At 57.0% G+C, this 18,158-nt stretch overlaps 1 protein-coding gene across 1 annotated transcript in view; it reads left to right on the top strand.

Moving 5' to 3' along the window:
- The window catches only part of TTC7A (tetratricopeptide repeat domain 7A), a 116,616-nt gene that overhangs the window by 77,367 nt on the left and 21,091 nt on the right, over window positions 1-18,158 (top strand). Inside the window, exons 16-18 of the mRNA XM_027620814.2 lie at window positions 11,917-12,033; window positions 15,713-15,810; window positions 17,323-17,457. Coding sequence (XP_027476615.1) covers window positions 11,917-12,033; window positions 15,713-15,810; window positions 17,323-17,457 — 350 coding nt within the window. The remainder of the gene's footprint in view (window positions 1-11,916; window positions 12,034-15,712; window positions 15,811-17,322; window positions 17,458-18,158) is intronic.

Below are 18,158 nucleotides of genomic sequence, written 5' to 3'. Positions count from 1 at the left end.
AGTGCCGACTGTGTTCATGGTCAGTTTGTAGGATAACTGTGTCACCTGTGTCCCTATTTCTACCAGCAGGAGCCTTCTGAAGGGGCAGGTTCTGCATGAGAACAGAGCTGCCCCATCCAGACACCACAAGGTCACTGCTAGGGCATCAGGAGCTCGGGCCATGGGGCTGGCAGCAGGGAGACCTCTCTGAGGTCCGAGCCTAAGGAGGGAAAGAGTTTGAGTCCCAGCCCTGGGGTTCTTCTGTTTTGTGTCACTGCAAAAAGGGGACCAGAGCATCCCATTCTCTGTGGTACCTCGCTCTGCAAAGCCTGCCCGTGTGGAGACAGTAGGGATAGAGAAGCAGTGGCAGATTCTTTATCTCAAAGCCACCATGAGCCCCTCCCCTCCAGGGCCATGAGGACCCCTGTCTTGATTGAAGCCAGGCCTAAAAGGCTGCAGAACTAACAAATAAATAAATAAATAAATAAATAAATAAATAAATAAAGGGTGCATCTGGCCTCCTAAACTGAGACAATACATTTTGGCTATCTTAAAAAAAAAAAAAAAGAAAGAAAAATCCACCCTTAAAAAAAATACATATATACAGGAGGTTGGGAGGGGGTGTGGAAAATCCCGCGACCGCACAGCTCTGTCGGAGTGACCATAGAGCGTGACCACAGCTCTTTGCGAATAAGGCACGACTGGTTCCCCACAGATGGGACGGCAGAGTACAGAAACGCGTGGATTAGCAGGAAATGTCACTGAGCCCGTTACCGGCCAGGGATCACTGAAAAATGTCATTGCTCTTCCACGGCAACTGCACCTTGCTTCTCTAGCTGCTTCCTGCGCCGGAACAAGCGGGTGTGCGGCTCCAGCTGTTGCCACAGCAGATAGTTCACCAGCTGGTCCAGTAAACACCATGGCCGCAAAACAAAACAAAATCCATCCCCCTTCAGCCTGGCCTCCGTGTCCCCAGCGAGGTCTCCACGTGAGAGCCGGAGGTCTGTATGCCACCGGGAGCCCCCCCACCCGCCCTGGCCCCGAAGGCTGCTCTAAGGGGCTGAGGCTTTTCAGAGGCTCTTGTCCTGTGCAGAACCTGCTCGTGCGTTGGCTCCCAGCGGCTGTCTTAGTGAAGGAAGAGGCTGAAAGGCCAGTGTCGAGGGAGGGGGGGGTCTGGCACGGGGCGGGGGGGAGGGGGCCAGTGGGCGGAATGGAGCCCTTCCCATGTGAGCTTCTCCCCACGTGAGGGTCACAGTGGGGCTCCTGCCCTCCCGGTCGTGCTGTCTCTCACCTGTGCCACCTCCAGGGGCTTGCTCAAATGCCACACCCTGACATCTGTCCTACCTGCCTCTGCCTCCAAGGCCTGTGGCGAGACTCAGACAAAAGGAGGTCTGGCGGTGGGTTCAGAAGCGTGTTCGAGGGCAGCAGCGTGGAGGGGGTCTGGAAGGCAGCGCACCAGCAGCGGGGGACCCGAGGGCGGGCCACGTGGTGGGCACAGAGCTGGGGGAGGGCGCCGTTCGCACCAGGCCCGGGAGGCGCAGGCAGAGGCGGCAAGCCCCGTGAGAGGTGTGGGAGCTCCTTAGCTGCACGGGAGGCCACCGTTCAGCCAGGCCGGCTGAACACTGCTGGAGAAAAACCCAGCCCTTGTGGAGCTGAACTTCTGAAAATTCCCCTAAATTCAGGCATTAGAAAGCAAAGCAAAGAGGATCTTGATTTCCGTGCTGCGGGATGCCCTTTAGTTAACGGAGCTTGGGTTTAAAAGGCAGAAACGTGATGAGGCAGAGACCGACAGCCCCGCGGGGACAGCGTGAACCTGGCATGGGGGCAACCAGACACCCTGCGCAGCATCCTGAGATCCTGAGGGCTTCCCACTAAGCCCTGGACACGTGTGCTGGCCGGGCCGTCCCTGGCCGGCCTGCAGGGGTCCTCAGGGGGGCAGCAAACTCCCTATTTAGAGCCGGGTTTCCAAGCCAGGCCCGGGCGGGCCGGAATGTGCGTGGTCGCCTCCTGTGTGAGCTCCCCGGCTGCCTGTGCTAGTCCTGGCCTCGGCAGGCAGCTGGGAGGCTCGGCTGGGGAGGGGTGGGGGCAGGGGTATGGGGTCAAGGCGAACAGGCCACTGATAAGCATGGCTCCTGAAGCTGGGGCTCCAGGGGCCCTGGTTTTAGGTAACAGATTCCTTGTGCTTTAGTCAGTGCCCTTGTAGTGAAGGTCACCATGGTAACCAAACAAAATTCCTAGGCTTCATGATGGGAGCTTTCCAATAACCAGCCTGTCAGTCACCGCCCCCACCCAGACCTGGCAGCCGGCCAGACTGGGTTTTGAAAAACCCAGACCATGGGTAGAGTGGCGGGTGGCAGTGGACGCAACTGGCAAGACCACCTCCTCCCGCCCCACCCTGGGGGTCCCGTTAGGCCCTTTCGGGAGTTTCTGCCTGGCCCAGCCCAGGTCCCGTGGGACTTGGGAGATCCTGGGGGAAGGTGTGTCAGAGCTCCCAGCGCAGGAATAATATGGCCCTCTCCACAAGCTGGAACTCGCCGTGTGTAAACAAACTATCACACAGCCATCTCCCCCAGGAAACCTAGGCTGTTTTGGAAAATGTTTGAGCTGATAACTAGGCTGAGCTGGGGCCAGACCTTGGCTGGTTCTGGCTGAGGCTAACTGTGGCCTCAAGGGCACCTCTCTGATCTACCTGGCCTGCCTCACCTTTTTCTCAGGTTATTTCTGTTGGTGCATTCCACCAGGCAGAAGGATCAGAGTCCCGGGACTGTGTTAACATTTCTGACTTAAACCTGGTGTGTTTATTGGATGGCTCTTATTAAGGACTTGTAGGAGATCAAAAAGACACTTAAAATACCAACACCCACACTCCAGTGAGGGGGCTGGAATCAAAGGTATTAACACAAACATAGTTTATCACTTTGCTGGATTCATTAAACATTTCTGGCTAGCACAGCTCCCCCACCTTGAGGACAAGAGCCAGGGGTTAAACTTGCAGGCCCTGGGGCTGAGGGAAGTGCTAAGCCAGGCATAATCACTGGCACCAGCACTTTCTTCCCCAAAGGTCAGTTCCTCATCAGCTAAGCTGGTTTGACATTCAGCATTTCCCTTTGCTGGTTGTTCTGTGGAGCCTCCTGTGATCTTGCTCTGTGGGACACTACAGTCAGGGGCCTTGGTCTCCCCCTGCCAGTCTGCTTATGCTCAGACAGGAGGGTCGATGACCCAGCTTGTTTGGTTTCAGGAAGAGGAGGAAAGGAAGGTATTATTTGCAGTGTTTTGTTGTTGTTGTTTTTGTTTTTCCCCAAAGGAATTCTTAATTTGTTTTGAAGTGATTTTAGCTCTTTGTTTCCTGATCCTCACTCCCTGATCTCCCAGCCTACAACATTTGCTGGAGACAGGCACTGCGGCCCGGCCCCAAGACAAAGCCTTTCCGCCCCATGAGGCAGGGCTGGCCTCCCCTCTGCAGTGGGTGGTTTTTGGGTCCCCCAGGGTTCTGCTCCCTGGGCAGAGGTTACAGATCAAGACCAAGGTGTTTGCTTCTCGGTGATTTATACCAGGCTGGGACCCTACCTTTCTTCTACCTAGACCTTCTCTCTGGAAGTTCCTGAATGGTCATGGAAGGGCTCTGCAGGGTTTGTGTTCTTATCTGTCAAGATCCTGCGTTTGTGTTTGGAGAGTCAGCTGGAGATAACTGGAGGTAGGCGGCAGCTGAAGGAAGCAGGGCCTGGAGGCCTGCTGGGTCAGCCGTGGGTCAGCACAGATAAGAATGCTTAGCCATCCAGCCAGCCACAGGCGTGCTTAGGTGCAGGCTTACTCTCAGAAATGCCCTGAGGCTGTTCTCCAGGCGGGGGCAGGGCCTTTGAAGCAAGGAGGGGCTCATTTCTGGAAGCAGAAGCTTGCTGGCTGTTGATGTTTCATACTTCAAAGTTAGTTCATTTTGAATGAATTCATTAAAAGGTGGTGGATCAGTGTGAGCCTCAAAAGATGAGGGGACATAGGTCAGTTAATGCCCCCAGACCCAAGGGGAAATCATTGGTTTTTAGGGCTAAGAGCCGCCGTCAGGGTCCCTTCCATGTTGGGGGTTAGTCTCTAGGAAGGCGAGAAAGGTGGGCTTCACTCTGGCCCTCTGCCTTTCAGGGAGGTCACCTGTTGGAGTCACTTTAAAGTAAGACCCTCAAAGAGCATGTGTGTGAGTTTAACCAGTTATTTTCCCTGGTGGAGTCTCCCAGAGGCGTGGAATTTGGAGGAGTGTGTGCGACATGTGTCGCCCTGCACCCGCCTGGCTTCCTGGGCCACTGGGTAGAGCCAGGTGTTGGAGCCAGGTGACTCCAGCCCGAATGGGGGTGAGGGGGTGGGCTGACTCCTTCCAGAGGGCCCGCTCCTTCCCTGCCCCCATCCTGTCCTGGGGGTGGGGCCTCTGCACCCGCTCCAAGCCATCACCCCCGCTGGGCCAGCCCACCCGTTCGACTTTGCCTAGAAGCTTCCCACCCCTCATCCCGGTTGGCCAAAACTGAAAACTGCACTACTCGATTGAGCACTGGATTCTCTTCTGGTTTGTTTCCTGATTGCCTTACATACACTGATTGAACTTCCCCTTGCGGGTGAGAGCGCCTTTGGAGCAGAGACTGTGGCCTACACCCTGCCCCCGCCTGCTCCCTGCGGGGGCCCCACGGCTGGACACCCAGCGCACCCCAGTAGACCCTCCGATGGGTAGACCGTGGGAGTGGTTTAGTTCGTTGCTCTGCGGGGAAGGAAGGACCCCACACAGATGTTGGCATCTTGCAGCCTTCACTCCACTTACCCTGTTTTCTTGCTTGGGTGTGTTTATTTTCTGCTCTTTACAGCCCTCCTACTTGAAAAAACTGGGAAAGCTAAAAGCTAGATGGCATCTCAAGGTCAGACAGCTGGTACAGAGCGGGGGCTAGAACCCAAGCCAGGTGGCGGGCAGGCTGAACAGCCCTGAGCTGCCTGAACCCCACGAGCTTCGGTAATAATAGAGCAGGACGCCCGGTGCTTGCTCTCGGTTGGCAGTTCTGCTCTGGACACTCCACAAGCGTTAAGTCCCCATCTTCTCAGGGACCCAGGGAGGAAGAACAACCCGCCCCCCCCCCCCCCCGTTACTCCCACTTTACACAGGAGGGCATAAGTAAGCAGCTGTACGCGATTGGGCCTGGGTAAATGATGGCATGTGGGGCAAACCTGGATTGGGCACTTTATGAAGTGCGAGCCCCCCCGCTAGGCCTTTCTGCACATTTTTTCCCCACAGAACAGCCCCACCCCCACCCCCAGGTGTACAGATACTGTCATTCCCATTTTACGGATACAAAACTGAAGTTCTGAGAAGGTAAAAGGACTTGCCCCGGAGGCCCCATGGCTAGAAGAAGGGGAAACCAGGGTTTGAACTTGGGTCATCCGACGTGGAGCCTGCTTCTCAGCAGCCAGCTGGACGCGGGGCGTGAAGAATGGCCCACTCCCTGCGTTTCTCCGTGCGGTGTGCAGGCTCTGGCCTCCCGGCCCCAGGAAGTTAGACCTTCCTAGAGGCGTGGCCGCCTGACTCAAAGAATAGCCTGCTTTTCACTCAATTATGTGTTTTCTGTAAAAATAGAACTCTTCATTAAAACAGCACGGCACAGCCATCGGGCGGAATTACTAATTACTGTCCTTTAAAGAGATAATTGCCCCTTGGGTGCATTTGCCACACCTGTCGCCATGCCCTCCCCCACTCTGGGGGGCTCCCACGATGGCCAGGAGCCAGACGCATGGGCCTGGTGGGACCAGGAAGAATGGACAGTTCCACAGGACGCTGCAGCCTCTCTTCCTTGGACTTCTCTGATCCCGGGAACGCCCGCAGCTCCCCAGGCCTCTGGGAGCCCTTGTGGCTCAAACTCCTCCTGCTATTCAACAAAAGATTTGTTGAGTGACGTTAGGTCCGTCACTGGGGGTGCAAAGATAAGAAAGACGTGGTCCCTGCCGGGCACAGGGTCTGCTAGGGAAGACTCGAAGTGACGGCGTGGGCCGGGGAGACCTGGCTTGTGGGGTGGCTGTGCGTCAGGACTGCCTCTCTAGGGCTCTGTTGCCCCTCGTCCTCCCAGCAGGCCTTCCTGGGTGGGGCCATGACCGGCAGGTGCCGGGGCCTGGGCGTGTACCTGCTTTTGTCCCGTGCCCACGGTTGTTTCAGCACCAGCTCCCGTTTGCTGGGGAGCGAGCCACGGGCCGGAGGTGGCTGTGCTCGGGCGTGTACTGCATGTGCTGCGTGATTTTATAGGGAGCCGTTTCCGGGAAGAGGAAAGGCAAAATGTGAACCCATTGTGCTTGCGCCCCACACAGCCCAGGCCTTTCCGTGCAGCCGCCTCTGCTCCTCACATACTCCCCTAGCACCAGGAGCCGGGTGCTGTGGGAGGCAGCCAGGGAGGGGACACAGGAGAGAATGATCCGAGGCTCCTGGAAAGGGGGAAATGGACAAGATGACCTGTGACCCCTGGACAGTGCTTGCTTAGCTCGAGCCATCTTCCCAAATATATCCCCTATTTACTAAATAATTCTTTTCCACAAATATTTTTTTTTTTGAAAGGGCTCGTGTTCACCCAGTTTTGAGGAGGCTCACCCTAAGATATCTCTTCTTTACGGCAGTGGGGGAAAAAATGATCTGTCTTTGCCTCAGGTGGGAATGGCTCCAAATCGTAATCCTTTTGACAAATCATTAGCAGGCTGATCCTGCCCCAGGGTCAGGGGTCAGGCAGGGAGGGAGGAGGAGAAGGCAGCAGATACCAGGCTGACCGTGCATCCCCCAAGAACTTCCTCCATCAGCCCCTGGCCCGAGCGGCTGGGCAGATGGGCAGAGATGCTGTGTGGGAACACCCAGAGACGCCGGCCTCGCTGGTCTCCATCTCCCCCCTCTCCAGGAGGAGGGCTCATCCAAAGGCAGACAGACCCCTCAAGGCTGAGGTGCTTCATGGTCTAGCAGGGGCTGGTCCTATTCAGGTGGGCTAAGTGCCTGCCTGTGCCCCCAGCGTGCTGGACCGTGCAGGTGACACGGGAGGTGGTAGGTCCCCGCCTTGACCAGAGCACGGCGGTGGATGAGTGTGTGGTGGGGGTGGTGGCAGAGGGAGCCCCGAGCCTGGGCATGAGGTGGCCAAGGTGGACTATGCAAGCTCTGGTAGCATTCTTAGGGAGGGCGTGAGCTCCTGGAGAGTGGCCTTGTGGTCTCACTGGGCCTCCCTACGAGGACCAGGTCACGCATGCCACTTCGATTGGGCGGGACTGTGGAATCCAGGACCCAGGACTCCTTCGGTAGCCCTAGCAGCCTCCCCCCTGGGGGAGGGGGGGGACAGAGCACATGGTGTGTTTACAGGGACTCTTGCTCCTTCCTCTTCTGCAGAGAGAACACTCACTTTCACATCTGCCTTCGGATGCAAGGCGTGGGAAGGGCCCTCAGTCCTGTAAGACCTCGGTGTTTATTCCACACGGGCCTCCACAGCTTAACAAACAGGGAAGTGCTCGCAAGAGGGGGTTACGGCCACGGCCACTTCACCTGGACCTAGTAGGCTAGGCCTGCATCCACCGCCTCCACCGCACCCTTCTTCAGTCCCAGGAGCCACGAGGAGTACCGCCTGCCTTGCCAAACAGGCCCCAGAGGTCGGGGGCTTTCTGAGAGCCTTCCAAGGCACGAGGCCTAGAAATCGCTTTGCCGGGTCTGCTAGGCCTGCAGTTTGGGAGCAGGAGTCCCTTCCCACAGCCTCAGGGCCGGCCTGTGCTTGAGGACTGAGTGCAGCTGTGCGTTTCTCAGCGGCTGCGTTTAGGTCATTGCAGTTCATCTGGTGGGAGACGTCACTCCGATTTCACTGGAACCTGTGACATGCCCTGCTGGGTGACAGTGGAGCTGGGACTCTGGCTCGGGTTTCTCACTCCTGGGCCAGTGTGCATCCAACTCTGAACGACATCACCGTGCAGGGTCAGCAGTGTGGCCGTCCCTCTCCCAGAATGGCTCTCGTCTGGGCGTGAGAGGGCCCATAGAGGCCCATATCCCGGGCCTTCCGGTCTCAGGGACCCTCCTTGGTTGTGCTTTTGGCTCTGCCCAGGTGACTGTCCTCCTCAATGAAGACCCCGAGTCCTAAGGGGCCAGACGCCTTCACGTCCTGCCCAGAACTCTCCCTGCTCCTCCCCAGGCCCTGTAAAACTTGGCTTCCAGACAGCTAAAAATGGACTTGGCCAGCACTTTGCTCATTGTGAGGCACCATAACCCGCTCTGCAGTGATGAGGCATCGAGCAAACAGATTCCTCCCCTCCTTCCTAAGCAGGACCCAGCAGTGGGAAGTGGCGGTGTCAGAAATCAGATTTAAAACGGATTGCGAGACCCCGAATGTGGCCAGATGGTTGTACCAACACATATCTTCACAAAATTAAGCAGACACTGTGTGCTCAGCTGTGTGCCGGGCCCTGGAGAGGCGGGGAGGACCCTGACATGGCGGGAAGCAGGGCCCTGGCCGACAAGTCCCTGCCATCCAGGTGGGGATGCATGGCAGGACACAGGACAGAATAGATGGTGGTTTTCCCATCTGTAGGCAGGGCTGGTCGCAGACTGTTTCTAGATTATCTGAATTTAAAAATGCTCGATAGGAATGTATCTTCGCGATTAAACTCATAAGCCTATGTGGCAAAAAGATGAGTATATCGATAATGATAATGTACATAAATAGATAATATCTAGAGATATAGATTACGTAATTAAGTGCCAAGCAAAGACTCCTGACTATTCAGAGAAGGGCAGGGGTGATCATGCTGGGGCTTCTCTGAGGGGGACTAGAACCACTGAATTCAGACAGTGGGTTTTTTTAAAGTCTCGGAATCTTTTCTTCAAATGATGTTTTAGATTCATTTGGTATATGAAACAGGCCTGCCAGGGGCTGGGCTGGTTGAAGGGGTGGGGAGCCCAGGCTCGCCCCCTGCATCCCCCAGCCCCCATGGCCAGCAGCTTCCCCAAAGCCCTGCCTGGAAGCACCATGTTCGGTGAGGCTCCGGCGTGTTGCGTGGGCTGGGAAGTGTGGCCCACCAGCCACAGTGGCCCACCAGCGCTCAGCCAGCCTTCGCGTACTGTTGTAGGAAGAACCAGGCCCCCCGTGCGTCCCGGCACACAGGATAGAGAGGGAGGGAGCCCTGTACTGCAACAGAGAAGGGGAGGGGAGGGAGCCCAGTGGTGAATTAGAGGCATGCCAGCAGGTGTGCAGATGACCAAGTCCAATAGAGTGAAGAGTATCCTGGAGGGGTGTGTGTACAGCCCCCATGGGGACATACAGAAAGTCCGAGGGTGACCCCTGCTTAGGAGCTGGCTGGAAGCTGGAGGGGAAGGGTGTGTCCCCAGCAAGGGCGATGATGTGCAGCAGGGCACAGATGAGTCCAGGAGCCTGTCCCCCAGTTCAGGTTGCTGCTAATACCCATATGAGCAGCACCCGGGCACCCAAGGGCATGGGGGGGAGTGGCAGGAATGGAAGGTCGCTGCACAAAAGCATTTGGATTGATGTCATGGACAGTCCGGGCAGGTTTCTTTATTGAGGAAGATTCCTCTTGGGCGTGCTCAGCTGTGAGACTAAGGAAATCTCAGGAGCTAATCTGGAGCCTCCCAGATCCAGGATGCGACCAGAGGGTGACTGCCTGTTGGAGCGCTTGCCCCAGCCCAGAAAGGATGTGGTTTGGTTGAGAAATTCCATGCTGGGTCACTCACGCTAATGGAATGTCAGCAGCCGCGAGGATAACAGCCTGTGTTGGTAGAAGTCACTGTCTGCCAGCTCAGCTTGCAGCCACTTCTGTTCTAGGCGCATGGTGTGGTCGGTCTGCCGCTCATGCTGGCTCTCTGGGATGCAGGGAGCCGGAGGGGGAAGGGGCCTAGCAGAGAGGAGCTGAAGAGGAGGCATGTCGGGGGAGATGGGGTGCTAGGGGAGTGCTTCCGGGCTGGGCTGCCCGGGGAACTGTCCCGGGAAGCAGCCTAGCCCAGCCCTGAGTGGCCCTGCCTAGATGTTCTTGACTTGACTTGAGCCTGGATGTTCCCCATGTCTGCAGGAAGGGGTTTTCACTCATCAGCAGCTGCTCCAGCGTCTGGTTCCCCCCACTTCCCAACTCTTCACCTCTCTCCCCCAACTCCCAACCCTGCCCCACCCCACCCTCCTTTTCATCACACACCAGCCCCAGCAAGATCCCTTATCTCTACCTTCCCTGCACTGAATCTGATCCACCTGATTACCACCTGATGATCTGCACCTGATTATCTGGGCACTTTTGTCATTTTTAGCACCAGTGGTTACCTTGAAGGCTGAAATTGTGTCTTCTACTCCAAATTCCTAAAGCAGAGGCTCCTAATACTTACAGGGTGTTGGGACCCTTCGAGAATCCAGGAGGGGAGAGTAGGGATGGCAGGGCCCGTGTTCCCCAGCAGCTGCCCACCAAGATGCAGAGACCACATTCCTGCCCAGGCCCATGCACTCCACGCTATGAGGACCATGCTTTCTACCCTTGGGACTTTGTAGGCCAGCTGGGCGATTCATTAGGAGATGTTTTAAGAAGGGCACAAGGCATCCTGAGCGTCTGGGAAGGTGGACTTTAAGGTCAGACTTGAGGGGGCATGAACATGGAGAGGTGAGGCTGGCGGGCGGGGCTCCGAGTGAGGGAGAAGGTCAGAGGGGAAAGCTCGCAGTCGGAGGCTGGCCTCCCCGTACGGTGCCTGCAGCCTCGGATCACAGGATGCGCGCTGTGTGGATGCAGGACTCAGCCTCTGCGAGGGCCTGTGTGCCAACCTCACATGGGCCAGCAGAACCACCAGGCAGCGATCAAGTACAGGGCCTGCAGTCACGTGCGTTTGTCCAACAGCGATGCCAGGATGAAAAGGCCTCACTGCTCACCACCCGGTGAGAACCGGAGTCACAGCCTTGTTTGGGCCTCAGTGGCTCAGCCAAGTTCACTGCTGCCCAGGCAGCTGGTGTGCATCAGTGCGCCTGGCAGGACCCACGGTATAAAGAATGCAGGACTTTCATAGCCGTTAGTAAACTGCCACTGCCTTGAATTTCCTGAGTGTCTCCAGCTGCATTGACCCTCCCTCCCCTGGGACCCCAGTACTCCCCAACAACTGAAGGGCCAAAACCTGGCACGGCAGAATGCCCAGGCCCCCCACCCTGGTTCTGATGAGCAGTGTTCTGATGGTCTCTGCTGTGTCCAAGGCAGAGGGAGGAAGTAGTCGGCCCCCCTCCTGTGGTCCTGCCTTCTGGTGGGGCCGGCCCCTTCCCTCTCCTCCCAGCCCCCATCAGGGCCACATCCCCACATCCCACACCATCCTGACCTCAGAGGACTCCCAGTTTTCTAGTTAAAAGAGACTGTGAGGTTGCTCTCTCCCTTTGCGGAGTGACTGTGTTCTAAATGGTGACCAGATAGGATCTGGTGGCGCTTTAATCCTATTGCACATATAAGGGGAGCTGGCCATTTTTGGAAATCCAGTGAAGAATTCTTTGATAAAGAATTGACTGTCCTCATGCATCCAGGGTCAGGAAACAGTCTGCAGTTCAACTGAGGAGATGTTAATTGAGCACTTACTGTGTGCTGCCCTTTAGGGGACATTTCTTTGCCAGTTCCTTGCTTAGCTTCTTGCCTCGATTAAGAGTTGCCTTCTGGGTCTGTCTCTGGTATACAGGGCCCATCGGGGCCCTGTGGGGTGTGGAAATACAAGGATGGCTACATATTCATTGAGGACAGTGCATGCTGTGGGTGTGGGAAGGAAGAACCAACAAAGCAAGACTCGTAGCCACACTTGACAGTGCTTCAGAGGCTGGGGCAGGAGGGTCTACGACGGGAGGCCAAGTGGTTGAGGGGGACTGGCAGAATGGTGGGGCAGAATCCCTTGGCGTCCTAACCTGGGAGGAAAGCCAGGCTCATGCTAACTGCCACTGTCCCGCCCCGCAGCCTGATGTTCACCAAGGTGAAGCTGGAGCAGGTACTGAAAGGCCCAGAGGAAGCCCTCGTGACCTGCAGACAAATGCTGCGGCTGTGGCAGACCCTGTACAGCTTCTCCCAGATGGGGTGAGTGGCTGTCGTCATCCCCGGGGATTGCCCAGGGGGTGGATGACGGCACTGGCGGGTGGTGGCTGCCCAGGCAACAGCCCACAGCCGAATGGCCATGATGCCTGGGGCTGGTGACGGTATTTGAATCAGAGTGTGCTACTTGCTGCTTCTGGGGCCTTTTACATCCGTAGGCTAATTTTAACCTTTTGACAATCCTCTGTGAGGACAGAAGGACCCTGCTCAGGAAGCGGAAGTTCAGAGGAGTAAGAAGGAAGTCATTATTGAGCATCTGGGCCAGGCACTGGGATGGCCGCTCGTATCTTAAAACGCTGTCAGACTTTACTTTCAGCCCAGGAGGGAAACTAAGAGTCTGAGACCTTCTAGAATTTGCCAGAGTCACTCACCTGGTAAATGGTCGTGCTGGGGCTTGAACCTGGGTCCCTGAGTGCCAGCCCTCCTGAGCCCGGTGCTGCTTCCTGGCTTCATTTGGAAGCTAGAAGAGGAGGAGGAAGCTGAGTTCCTGAAGGGCCTGCCCCACCTCCTCACCCCACCCCCGACTCACCCACCGTCTCCATGCATCCTGTCTCCCACCACAGTCCCCAACCTGGGCTCCAGGTTTTTCCTGGGCCAGACCAGGCATTCTTGCCCAGTTGAAGCTGCTGAAAGTCTTTGCTCAAATCCCCTTGGACACTGTAGCCCAAAGCAGAAAAGAGCCTTGTGCCAGGCAGGTGCACCGCATCGTCCTGCTCGCCTGGTGCTCACCCCCTCCCCTTCCCTGAAATTGCTAACTGTGTCATCTCCCAGAAAACCCCCTCTGGTAGATGTGTTTGCATTTTCACAGGACCCTGGGAGCCCAGAAGGCTTTCACAGTCCCCAGAGGCATGCCTCTCTAATGGTGAAATTTACAGAGGAGGCCCCAGGGTAATCCAACGGGGTTAAAACCCTTGGGCAAAGTAGGGTCTGCCTCTCTTTGAAGGCCTTTGAAAGGCCTGGGAGATTCCAGGGCAGAGCAGGACCCAGTGAGTGGAAGCTGCTGGAAGGAGGCTCTGGGACTTTTCAGAAAGGGAATGGGGAGCTGTCTGGCCGCTGGGTGATGTCGGGGTGAGGCCCAGACTCTGGTGTGAGGGGGACCTGCCCTGAGATGCTCCTTGCTCAGCCGCTCACTGGCTGCAGCCACTCGGGCAGGTCCACAGTCTGGCTCCCCTTACGGAGAGGAGCTGGTCCTTGGAGGTGGCAGGGACTTCCCCTTGGCTGGATGGCGGGTTGCCTGCTCATCCAGGTGGTCTTGGCAGGGCCCCTCTGAGCTGTGGCCCTGTCTCCCGGCATGTGGGCCCCCGCCCTGTGCCTCCCGTTCAGGCAGCAGATCTGTTCTCGCAGGGGCTGGGGCTGTAGGTTCACGCTGGGGTCATTTTAAGTCACCACCCACACACTCATCTCTGATATGAAGGCCCAGTGGAGCTCCTCCTGGGTTCCATAGGCACCTCTTTTGGGGAACCTCCCATAGCTCCCCACCCAGGGCGGGGTAGGGCTCCGCTGGGCCAGCTATCTGGAGTCAAATTGCTAGGATCAGAGGGCGGGATGCTATATCCTCTTGGCTTTCCCCAGAATGGGGGGCTTGCTTTCTGAACCTGGAGCCACAGAGCAGAAACTAGGACTTGTGAAATCTGGTTTGGGGCAGCTGAGGACAGAGGCCAGAATCCACAGCCTGAAGGTCTGGCCTGCCATTCCGCCCACCCCCACCCGCGGGCCTTCCTCTGCTCCACCCAGGCCAGCCCACACCCCCTTGGCCCTGCTCAGATGCCTGCCTTCGTGGAGCCTGCAGTCACCCCGCCTCTGACGCTTCAGCTCAACCCTCTTGAACTAGGTCTTTCTAAGGGCTCATCATGGATTCTCCTCCGCACCTGGCCACCGGGTTCTTCAGGGCAGGAGCGATGCTGTACGTTGGCCCAGACTCAAGTGGCAAAAGATCCCTGAGATGGGCTGTTTCCGGAGCCCTAGGGGTGTCCCTGTCGGGGGCCGGGAGGGCCGGTGGGACAAGCAGCTGTCCCACCTCCCTCCGGTACTCCTCGCGGAAACTCGTTAGACCGACCTCCCCTGTGGATTACTGCACACAGTAACAAGATGAGAAAACTAAGGCTTTACAATGGCTGGCTCAGTAGCTTTGCTGATGGTCACACAGCCGAGGAGGGGTGGCCCGCGTCTCTGGCTCCTCGGCACTGCACTCTGGTGCCTCCCGGGAGTGGAGGAGGGTGGGGAGGAAAGGCACCAGCCTGGGCCCACTGTGTTTTGTAGAAGGTTTCCTCTCATGTCTGCATGATGGCCGTGCACCCGCAGGCCCCAGCCCAAGCCAGTGGGAGCCCGAGTTTAAATGGGCAAGGACGGGGCCCTGGCATTCTTGGTGGGACCATCGTCTGGGCACCCCGGTGAAGGGAAGAAGCCTCTGGCCCCAGGCTGGGCTTGCCTTCTCTCCTGCCATTTCCACTTTGGCCTTCTCTAAGCTTCCCCAGTTAGGTTCAAGGGCGACCCCAGAAGTGGGCAGGGGTGGCTTGGGGCTGTGCTGCCTTTCTGAGCTGGAGGCTGCCCCACCTCCCAGTCTGAGAAAAGAGGAACCTCTCTAGCAGTGTGGGAGCCTCGAGGACCTGGGGAGATTACCATGCTTGTTTATCTGCCACCCCAGCTGCCCCCCCCCCCCCCGCCGCCGGCTCTTCTGGGGCCACCCTGGTGGCCTGAGGCAGAGTGGCATCTGGGGCTTCCTTCCCTGGGGGGTGGGCTGGGGGCATTTCTGGTGGCCCGTGAAGGCCAAGTTTTCCTTGGGAGCCAGACCTTGGTGCCAGCACTGTGCCTGGCACTCTGCTAGACATTGTGAGGGCAGCAAAAGGTAGCAGAAACCTCCTGTTGGCCTGGGGGAGCTTCTAGCATCACACACTTCAGAGGAGGGAGAGTTTCTAACCCACGTGCTGCTGGCTGCATGCTGATGGAGGGCAAGGGAGGAGGCACCCATGAGGGGTCCTGGAGCCACCGGAGGCTGTCTGGATGGGTGAAGGGCACTGGGCTGAGTTGTAAAGGATGGAGGGTTTTGGGTGGACCAGAAGAATAGCAAGAACATTCTTGGCGGCAGCAGCATGAGCAAATGTAAGCTGTGGGGATGAAATGTGGTGGCATTAAGGAATAGCAGGGAGACTGATGACCCCCCGGGCACACAGTGGCAGGGTGTGTGTGTGTGTGTGTGTGTGTGTACACATGCTGGGGATTCACAGCATGTCATTGTAGCTGCCAGAGTGAGCCAGATTCTAGAACCCCAAGCGTGTGTGTGTGTGTGTGTGTGTGTGTGTGTGTGTGTGTGTGTGTGTGTACACATGCTGGGGATTCACAGCATGTCATTGTAGCTGCCAGAGTGAGCCAGATTCTAGAACCCCAAGCGTGTGTGTGTGTGTGTGTGTGTGTGTGTGTGTGTACACATGCTGGGGATTCACAGCATGTCATTGTAGCTGCCAGAGTGAGCCAGATTCTAGAACCCCAAGCCTGAGTTCTGATCTGTTCTGCCACTCTGATGGTCTCCATCCTTCCTACTGGTCCCAGCTTTGACTCAGTTCCCAGGCCTAAACTCTCAGCTCCGGAGGCTGCCTGGCATAAGGCTCCCTTATTCTCCCTGCCAGCCCTCCACCTCATCGGGGCCTGGCCTTCCCTTGCCTTTCAGAGGCCTGGAAAAGGATGGGAGCCTCGGCGAGGGCGTCACCCTGAAGAAGCAGAGCGGCATGCACCTGACTCTGCCTGATGCCCATGACGCAGACTCTGGTAAGAACGTGCCCATGGGCAGCTGTCCATGTGGGTCCACTGTCCCAGCCTGAGCACGAACGGGGAGAGTGGCATCTGCCTGGCCTGGCCAAACCCACCCCGCTCCCAGCCAGGGGCAGCCCCAGAGCCTAGTGCTGAGGAGCTAAGGAGCTGCCATTGGGCACCTGTCTGGCACCTTCCCACCCGTCCTGGCTCTGGGGTGGGAAGTGAGCAGCTGAAGCAGGCAAGCGGGGGCGGGGGGGAGGGCGGTGCAGAGAGGAGAGCCAGGGTGGAGGAACAGCTGTAGAGCCCAGAAACGGTCTCCCTTTAGGCTAAGGGTCTACCACTGAAGTGTCCTTAGTAGACAGAGTCAATTAGAAAGGAATGAGCTGAGCGTCAGTTTACAACTCTAAGCCCAGAGTGGACTCTTTCAAATGAGGACTGATGAAAGCAGAACAGCAAAGGCACAGAAAGAAGAACTAGTCACAGGAACGGAGGGTGAGGGAGTTGTATTTGGTGGCATTGCTTATTCTGTCCACTTCTGTGGACATGAGCCAGGTTGCACCTTTGTCGTCCCTGATGGAGCTGATTGCCCATGACTAGCCCCGCACCTGACTTCCAGGCACATCCGAAGGGCACTGGGCTAACTGTGGAGCTGCTGACTCCAAAGAGGGAATGGTGAAGGAGGGCATGGCACCCTCGCAGAGAAGGGGGGACAAACCATGAACAAATGAGTAGGGCTCCACATGCACCCGGCTCAGAAACCGAAACCATCCGTGGTGTGCCCCAAGGTCTCCTGAGTTGATTGGAGCCTTTATTGCCCCTGAGAGAGAGAGAGGAAAAAAAGTGCTCACGTTTCACCTGCACGTGAAGCATAAATGTCCATGGCTTATATATCCTGAGCAGGACCCGAGTCACCCAGAACTGCCACGGGGGAGGTTCTCCACAGCACACAGGGTCCGGCCCAAGCCGCTGCTACCCAAGGATTTAGCACAGCGCAGCCTCAAAAGGGAACTTCCTATGGAAGAAATAATAATATGCACCTGTGAAAACAAAGCAAAGAGAAGGGAGAAGAGAAAAATCCTCCAGTCTCACCACCCAGACCTTAATAATGGCCTTTCAGACCTTTTTCCCAGGCCCCTATTTCTTTCTTAGAAAAATGTGATCATACCATTTTCCAGCTTGCTTTTTTTTTTCACCTGTGTGCCGTGAGCATCCTTCTGCGTCCATCTCCGTATTTCTGCGCCATTAGTGTGATGGCTGCGGGGTCTTGGATGATGATACCCGCACGTATTTTGAATCACTCCCCTTGTTGGATATTCGGGTCATTTCTGTTTTCAGTACTCCAGGCACCTTTGCCAACATTTAGGACTGTCTTCTTCAGTGATAGACTCCTAGGAGTGGGCTTGCTGCCTGGCTGCCCCTCCTAAGCTCCTCATCCCAGCCGTGGCTGAGGGTACAAAGGAGGGCCCTGGGAAGTGCGCCCACGAGCTGGTTTGCGACTGCTCAGCCGCCTCCCCTCTTGCTCTGCAGGCTCTCGGCGGGCATCATCCATCGCAGCCTCCCGGCTAGAGGAGGCCATGTCAGAGCTGACTGTGCCCAGCTCCATCCTGAAGCAGGGTCCCATGCAGCTGTGGACCACGCTGGAACAGATCTGGCTCCAGGCTGGTGAGTTTGCCCGGCCCCAGTGACAGCCACCTGCCTGCAGGGCTCTCAGAGCTGTGACCTGCCCTGGAGGAGGGTGGTGTGGGGCTATGAAGACCCCTGACAAGGCCTGCATAGACTGCAGTACTCACGGAAAGGCCTGGGGATCAGGAACCTGGAGCTCTCGTTCCACCTCTTTCTTCTTTGCTTGGCCCAAGAAGAGTCGCTTCATCTGTCTGGCTGTGGGTTTCCTTCTCCACCGCATGGGGACAGGGTGACAGGGCGACAGGGCCTGCCTGCCTACCTACCTGTAGGGAGGCTCTCTGGCAGCAAATACAAATGTAAGCAGATTTGAGGAAAGACCACACAGTTGGATAGCCTTCTTAGTCTCAAAGACAGGCCCTGTCCGTCCTTCTTGCCCAGCCTCTCCCGAGTAAAACTAGTTAGTAAAACTAGCCCAAGCCCCAGAGAGCTCACAGAATGGCTAGAGAAGAGGGGAGGTCTGGTGGTGTAGTTCAGCGATGGCGGAGGGCTGGTAACACTGAGGGGGCTGTTCAGGCGACAGTCCCTCTTGATAGGTAACTGGCACCTTTAGCACCGTGGAATGTGAGGGTCAGTTACTGCTGGGGATGCAGGCAGCTTCAGGATCACACAGGGCTGGGTTCTAATGCCAGCCCCCTACGGCCCGCCCTGATCGTGAGTAAAGCGGTCAGTGCCGTGTGGGG

The sequence above is a fragment of the Zalophus californianus genome, chromosome 8 (assembly GCF_009762305.2).
Source record: "Zalophus californianus isolate mZalCal1 chromosome 8, mZalCal1.pri.v2, whole genome shotgun sequence".
NCBI lineage: Eukaryota > Metazoa > Chordata > Mammalia > Carnivora > Otariidae > Zalophus > Zalophus californianus.
The sequence above is the reverse complement of the archived record's forward strand: the minus strand, read 5'-3'. Positions and strand labels throughout refer to the sequence as shown.